The 8,396-nt window shown below is 43.9% G+C and overlaps 1 protein-coding gene across 1 annotated transcript; it reads left to right on the top strand.

Moving 5' to 3' along the window:
- The first annotated feature begins 1,414 nt into the window (after positions 1-1,414).
- On the top strand, positions 1,415-6,723 carry hepacama (hepatic and glial cell adhesion molecule a). The gene is made up of 4 exons (XM_038961886.1): positions 1,415-1,508; positions 3,104-3,490; positions 3,983-4,264; positions 6,626-6,723. Exons 1-4 carry the CDS (start codon positions 1,415-1,417, stop codon positions 6,721-6,723), a joined length of 861 nt encoding a protein of 286 aa, XP_038817814.1.
- Positions 6,724-8,396: the final 1,673 nt, after the last annotated feature.

The following is an 8,396-nucleotide window of genomic DNA, read 5'->3' as shown; positions in this document are numbered from 1 at the left end:
TCCCTGGTCTTTGTGGTTGAATCTGTGTTTGAAATTCACTGCTCGACTGAGGGACCTTACAGATAATTGTATGTGTGGGGTAGAGAGATGAGGTGGTCATTTAAAAATGATTTTAAACTTTGTACACAGAGTGAGTCCATGCAACTTATTATGTGACTTATTAATACAACTTTTGCTCCTGAACTTATTTAGGCTTGCCATTATAAAGTGGTTGAATACTCAAGGCATTCCAACTTTTCATTATTATTTTTGTTTTACTATTTCAAAAAACAAAATTCCTCTTTGACATTATGGGGTATTGTGTGTCGGCCAGTGACAAAACATCTCAATTGAATACATTTCAATTCAGGCTGTAACGCAACAAAATGTGGAAAAAGTCAAGGGAATACTTGACTTGTGAATACTTTCTCTAGGTAGTGTATAGTGTCAGAGAGAACATACTTTATACTTGTCTGAACTGCAGTGTACACGCTGCAACAAGAAGCTGAATTGCAGGTAGTGTTACAATGATTAGATTATCAGAAATATCAAAACATGTTATAACAACATCAATCATGTTGTCCTTTATTGTTCATGTCTCCAGTGTATTATTTCTGTGCTCATTGATTTCCATATTTTAATGCACCACCTAGTGGCCACATTGGGAACACATTAAATGTTTTTTTTGAGTACTTCCATACTTCTCTTCCCATCATCTTACATCTGGGGTGTATGCACTAATAACCAAACGGGAGCAAACGGGCCGTGACAGGGAGGGACTAACCTGAATTTGTCCAAAAGTAATTGCTTGTTTTCGTTGAAAAAAAAAACAGTTTTTTTAAGGTGTGGACTAATACATAATCACTGTTTCTCTCTTATTTAGAGTGTGAGTCTGGAGGGGGTGGGGACAGTAGTTGGGGACAGTAGTTAGTTGTTTTTCAGGAGCACTTATTCTGTTTCTCCGAGTGGGGTCCTTTTATAAAGCCTTTGGTTTATTAAGCAATTCTGAGCAGCACTGTAGGAATGACAATTAAGGTACTGTTACTGAATACACTTGTTTTCAATCACACAATATTTTGAAATGTATTGAAACCATATACATATGCTTGAAAGATAGGAACTCATCGTTGGTAATAGCACATTTTACAGCCATACAAATGCAGTACAGAAAATAACAACATTTAAATGTAGCTGTCTTCTTTAGACTCCCACCATAATAAAAAAAAAACTTTGCTTATCTATCTATGTCTCTGTCTAACAAAGCTGAGGACACACACACACAGTGCTTTTGTTCATGCTGGGGTCCTGAGTGCTGTGGTTCAGAGCAGGCAGGCAGCTGAGCCCAGTCTTGCAGTCTTGTGCATTCTCAGGGACGTGCCTGGAGTGGACAAATCATGCTCATTGGGTGGGAGAGGGACTCAGCGCTGTACCCAAGATGAAGGAGGAGAGGAGGAAGACTTCCTCGACAGAAGACACAGCCATTCCTTCGCAATTCTCACTCTTTGGCCTCCTCCTTCTTTTCCAGGCAGGTAAGTGAACACTTTCAAACTTCATGATTTACTTTTTTGGGAAACACAATGTGGTAAAGAATTAGTGGCTGAATCAGGAATGAATAGATAGTTTGAATGACTATATATGTGACTATATTGGCAAATATGTTTATCACATGGTCGTCAAGTAATATGTGATAAGGCGATCGAGAAGATATTTGAGATTTACACAGCTTTGGATATTTAAATTCACAAATTATTTTTTTACATTGTTTCGTTAGCAAATTCATTTGAAAATAGATTTTTTTTTTATAATACATGATTTGGTTGTAACCATTGTTCCTTTATGTGCTTGATCAATCCATTACATATTATGTTAAAGTAGGCTAAGTGCCGTACAACATATTTAATTGGCCCAGGCAGTGAGAGTTGTTTTGTCCTGGTGTACCCTCTTGTGTGGATTAGCTCGAAGGCACAGGTCTATTCGGCCATACAGCTGTAGTGAAAAGAGCCTAGCTGAGCTGAGCTGTTGTTGGGATGTAAGTGGGTGAAGCATAGGTGAAGAGTTATGATATTACGAGAAGAGGCTTTGGGGGACTTGGAGTTGGAGCCCGGGCGAGACAGTGGTGGTGGTTTCTCTGCATTAGGAGCCTGGCTCAGCCTGCTTCTGCTGTGTAGCTGTGTGTTGTGTCATTGTGGCCATCCACTATTAGCAAAATCACTGAGCCCTAGTGTCTCCTGCTTCCACAATCACAAAGAGCATGTCTTTCCCAGTGTTTTTTATACCACGGGAGGGAGGAAATCAGTCCAACAATCCTGGCCTTTGTCTGCCTCTCCCTGGCAACCCCCTTCAGGCTGAAAATTGTTACCACAGCGATCGAGCGATGCCATGCAGACACGCTACAGGGAGCAGAGCTGTGGCCGAGGAGGGTCGGTGCCAGATGCGCTCTCTCTCTCTCTATTGCCACAGCATGACATGCAACAGCCCATCCGTTAAGTACAGCGCCGTAAGTAGCTTTAGCCTATGGCTACGTGTGGTCGAGGATGTGGTGACTTATAGGAAACTCCACTGTGAGCATAATGGCGTTACTGTGTGTGGTTTCCAGGGCAAAACGAGACGAAAGGATGATATGCGGGTTATGTTGTAGGCCATCCTCCTGTATGCTCAAGGGGGATCCATTAATGGTACACAAATCAAAACAGATGTGATACGTTGGGCTTGTTTGGAGAGGGTCTGTCCTGTTATTGAACTTTCGCTGAATAATTGATTGCGGTAATAATGAGGAGGCTTGAGGGCGTCGTTTTCACTTGTAGATTTAATTGGATTTTTTGAGTTGTCTTGATTTCGAAAGTCCGCTTTTAAGAATAAAAGTTCGATCTACTCCTGGACTAATATAGGGAATGGAGTGGAAAATATAAGCCCATATCTGACTTTATTTTATACTGTATATCTGTGAGAGGCATATAAATACATAAGAGAAAAGATCAGAAAGTTCCATACTCTGTATTAAGACCTACTAGACCAGATTCCTCTGCTTGTAGTGAATGTGGTGACAGTAATCAACCACTTACAGCCATCAAATCGTCCTGTATGCATGCGATCACTATATCCTGCACTGTATAGTCCGCCACAGTGTTCACTGAACGTCGTGTGTTGGGCTGTGTCCATGCAGTCAGAGTGGCCGGCGTCAACATCACCAGTCAGGCTCATCTGGTCCGAGGCACGTTGGGTGGAGAGGCCCTGCTCTCCGTCAGCTACACCAGCACCAGCTCCGACCAACCGGTCATCAAGTGGCAGCTGAAGAGGGACAAGCAGCAGCCCATCACCGTAGTCCAGTCCATAGGCACCAGCGTCATCGGGAACCTGCGGCCCGAGTACAGGAACCGCATCGTGGTGTTTGAGAACGGCACCTTGCTCCTCCACAACCTGCAGCTGTCTGACGAGGGGGCCTATGAAGTGGAGATCTCCATAACGGATGATGCCTTCACTGCGGAGCGCAACATCAACCTCACCGTAGACGGTAGGAAAGTTTCCTCTGTAGCTCATTTGGTAAAGCATGGCGCTTTCGACGCCCGGATAGTGGGTTTCGATTCCCAGGACCAGCCATACATACAATGTATGTAAAAGATTTAGGCAAGCATGACTGTTAGTCGCTTTGGATAAAAGCGTCTGCTAAATGGCATTGTAATTGAGATTGTATTTACAATACGGCTTAGGCTACCGTATTAAAATAAACAGTCCAGCAACTGACCAACTATTCACCTTAGTGAATTTACATCACATAATGCTATTCCAGACTGAGGTGTAAGGTTAAAAAGTGTGGTCACACATTAAACAAAGTACATCTTATAGCAGCCTTTATAAGTTCTTTCTAAGGCCTACTTTAAAGAGTAGGTAGCTTGTTATTTGTTCACAAATCCTTTACTGGGATAAGCATACTATCTAAACAGTGGTATACGGTTTATGTCACATGTAGTGAATCGATTTGACGTGTTGTGTATTGTCCCCACAGTACCTGTGTCCAGACCCTACGTCCAAATGATAGCCTCATCGGTGCTGGAGTTGAGTGAACTCTTCACCTTACACTGTTCCCACGTCGATGGCACCAAGCCCACCTACGGTTGGCTGAAAGGGGGAAAGGTGCTGACCAATGACTCGCGCCTGCTCCTGTCACATGACCAGAAGTATCTGACCATCGCCCGGGTGCTGATGTCAGACGATGACGTCTACGGCTGTACGGTGGATAACCCAATCAGTAGCATGAGGAGTGTGCCTGTCAAACTCACCGTCTACAGTAAGTAGAACTACAGTCGCAGTACTTTCTCCCTAGTAAGGATATTTATCTTGATTGCTTCAACATGTACAGCACCAGTCAGAAGTTTGGACACACCTACTCATTCAAGGGTTTTTCTTTATTTTTACTATTTTCTACATTGTAGAATAATAGTGAAGACATCAACACTATGAAATAACACATATGGAATCATTTAAAAAAGTCTTAAACGAATCGAAATATATTTTATACTTGAGATTCTTCAAAGTAGCCCCCCTTTGCATTGACGACAGCTTTGCACACTCTTGGCATTCTCTCAACCAGCTTCATGAAGTAGTCACCTGGAATGCTTTTCCAACAGTCTTGAAGGAGTTCCCACATATGCTGAGCACTTGTTGGCTGCTTTTCCTTCACTCTGTGGTCCAACTCATCCCAAACCATCTCAATTGGGTTGAGGCCAGGTGATTGTGGAGGCCAAGTCATCTGATGCAACACTCCATCACTCTCCTTCTTGGTCAAATAGCCCTTACACAGCCTGTAGGTGTGTTTTGGGTCATTGTCCTGTTGACAATGCTCTGCGTCTCACAAAGACACGGCGGTTAGAACCATAAATCTAAAATTTGGACTCATCAGACCAAAGGACAGATTTCCACCGGTCTAATGTCCATTGCTCGTGTTTCTTGGCCCAAGCAAGTCTTTTCTTCTTGTTGGTGTCCTTTAGTAGTGGTTTCTTTAGAGCAATTTGATCATGAAGGCCTGATTCACACAGTCTCCTCTGAACAGTTGATGTTGTGATGTGACTGTTACTTGAACTCTGTGAAGCATTTATTTGGGCTACAATCTGAGGTGCAGTTAATTGCCGATTTCTGAGGCTCTAATGAACTTATCCTCTGCAGCAGAGGTAACTCTGGGTCTTTCTTTCCTGTGGCGGTCCTCATGAGAGCCAGTTTCATCATAGCGCTTCATGGTTTTTGCGACTGCACTTGAAGAAACTTTCAAAGTTCTTAAAATGTTCCATATTGACTGACCTTCATGTCTTAAAGTAATAATGGACTGTTGTTTCACTTTGCTTATTTGAGCTGTTCTTGCCATAATATGGACTTGGTCTTTTACAAAATAGGGCTATCTTCTATATACCACCCCTACCATGTCACAACACAACTGATTGGCTCAAACGCATCAAGGAAAGAAATTCCACAAATTAACTTTTAACAAGGCACACCTGTTAATTGAAATGCATTCCAGGTGACTACCTCATGAAGCTGGTTGAGAGAATGCCAAGAGTGTGCAAAGCTGTCATCAAGGCAAAGGGTGGCTATGTTGAAGAATCTAAAATATGTTTTGATTTGTTTAACACTTTTTTGGATACTACATGATTCCATATGTATTATTTCATAGTTTCGATGTTTTCACTACAATGTAGAAAATAGTAAAAATAAAGAAAAACCGTTGAATGAGTAGGTGTGTCCAAACTTTTGACTGGTACTGTACCTGTCAGGGAAAGGTTGAGATACAAGTTCATTATGAAGAAACTGAATTGCTACAAGGTTAGAGGGAGAGACAGAGACAGACAGAGACAGACAGAGCAGTGAGAGAGAAAGAGAGAGAGAGAGAGAGCGAGAGAGAGAGAGAGAGAGATAGAGTAATCCAGTGAAAAGCTTGAGTTACTTATGAGGGCCAGTAGATAAAGGAAGCCGGTGGAGCTGAGGTCTTGCCCCAGTGGAGCATACTAATCCTTACTTCATTTTCCCCCAACTGAGACAAGGGCTGTGTAACAAATGACATTCTATTCCCTTTTATAGTGCGCTACTTTTGACCATGATCCATAGGGATCTGGTCAAAAGTAGTGCACTATATAGGGAATAGGTTGCCATTTGGGATGCCGCAACAGTGCGACGAGAGATCAGCTAGCCCCGTAAGGGTCCTGTATTCTCTCCTTACATACAGCCCTGTACAAAGCCTCAAAGCAGCACCTTTCAATCCTAGCTTTCACACACAGACTTGGCTGGCACAGCTAGTGATGGGAAACCTTCCAGATATGTTTGCGCTGTCTTGCCAACTCTTATGGTCATTGTTGCGCCAAACGTTGACAAGACAGCACAAACAGATCCAGTTCCAGACTTGGAGAACCTAGCATTTTTACTCATTCTGAAACGGTTCCATTTTATTCGATGTTATTGTGGCCTCCACTAAAAGTTCTACAGTGGAGTGTGTTACGATAAGCCTATAGTCGAGAAAGAGGAGAGTGTAGCTAATTTCCAGAGCCCGAGAGGTGATATCTTTGTCTAGTCCAAGTGGAATCTTTGCTCATACAGTGGCGAAGTGTTTGCGGTGTTTGAGAAAGGACTACTCTGTTAATCATAGGCTTCGTTCCTTTGCTAGGACGGAGTTCCCTGTATATCATCCTTACCACCGGGGGCATTTTCCTCCTCATCACCCTGGTGACAGTGTGCGCCTGCTGGAAGCCCTCTAAAAAGTAAGAGTTCCACATTGTGCCTCCATCTCCCCATTCTCTTTGATGCGTTTCGAGGACCAGAGTTAAGCACTAGGCAGGAAGCAGCCGGCTAGAACCGTAATCCCCTGGCCTATAGCTCTCGACTACTCTGCAGTCCTGTAGGCGCATGTCCAATGTTACACTAAGGTTCTGACACTGATAGCATCGTGTGGGAGGGATTATATCTCTGTTGTTTACAATGCAGTGATGATGGTATCCCACTAGCCTGGTGCCAGAACTATTTGCGCCGTATAGCCTACTCCGATGGTTGTTGTCAATGTTGTGGCTATACAGCACAAACAAATCTGGGACCAGGCTAGAATTACACTATGTGCAGTATTTTAAGAACAATTGTGTTTACATGTTCTCGGGGAGACAGAATGTAAACACTACACGAGTATGCATGTGAAACGCTCATCTCGTATTTGTCTCTCATTGGGGCTAAGGAAGAAGCGGCGGGCTGCTATGGCAGCCATGTTGCAGAGATCTCCAGTGTATGTAGAGAGGAGTGACATCAGTCACGGGGGTAAGGGGAGAGAGGGATGTGAGCTTTTGACAGTGCTTTTTGAATGTGTGATGTTCTTTGTTCCCCACGCTCATTTTTTGGTTGATTTATTCTTCCTATTACAGATATTTCAATGCAAAGCTTTTTAGATGGATAGATTTCATGGCAAAGTTATAGTCCAAGCACATTTTTTGCAGAGTAGGCCTACACCACAGTAGGCTGCTGAGGGGAGGATGGCTCATAATAATGGCTGGAATGGAGGAATGGTAACCATGTGTTTGATGGGTCTGATACCATTCCATTTATTCCGTTCCAGACATTACTATGAGCCGGTCCTCCCCAATTAAGGTGCCACCGGCCACCTGTGGCCTACACACATTTCTCAGTTTGTACAGTTGTTCACACATTCTTTAATTTGCAGTTGATGTGGTGCCAAAAACAATAGCCCATGGAACCCATGGCCGTAGGAGCCCAATGGCTCTTTATGTTGTCAATGAAGATGTAAGTCACAGATTTTTCAATTACCGAAGACTAGTTTATTTTTAAGAATGTTGCTAGTTTTCCCTTAATTTTTATCTGCCTAACTCTGTTCCTTCATTGTTGTTATTCCAGGAGAGTCTTGAAGGTGAGGATGATTGTTCAGCCAACTCCATCAGCCCCTCAGACCTCGCCCCGCCTGGTTACCCCAGCCCCCTCCCACCATCCTCCCACTCACCCGAGGCACCCACCCGGCCCGTTCGCAAATACCCTCGTACCCCTGTGCCCTCACCCCCTGCCACCCCACTCAAGCCCTCAGCTCAGCCACCTGTCATGCCCTCAGCTCCACCCCCTGGATCACCTCCACATGTCCAGAGCTCAGGGCGTAAACTCCGCCCTCCTGTGAGCATCCCCACCAATCAACAGACAGAGGAGCCCCCGGCTACCTCAGAGGCCGACGACCGGGATTAATGTCTCAATGACCACCCTCACTCACCTATCACTGCTTCTACTGTAGAATTCATCCACATCTAACCATGGAAATGTGTCGATTATCTTGTCTGTTTGGCTGGGTTTTGGTGTAAAGATATTTGCTGCGCCAGGATCAACTGCTCTGATCATGGTTTCCCTATACCCCTGGGAAAATGGTACGTTGTTCTTTTTTCCCCACCAAGGTT

The sequence above is a fragment of the Salvelinus namaycush genome, chromosome 23 (assembly GCF_016432855.1).
Source record: "Salvelinus namaycush isolate Seneca chromosome 23, SaNama_1.0, whole genome shotgun sequence".
Taxonomy (NCBI): Eukaryota; Metazoa; Chordata; class Actinopteri; order Salmoniformes; family Salmonidae; genus Salvelinus; species Salvelinus namaycush.
The sequence above is the reverse complement of the archived record's forward strand: the minus strand, read 5'-3'. Positions and strand labels throughout refer to the sequence as shown.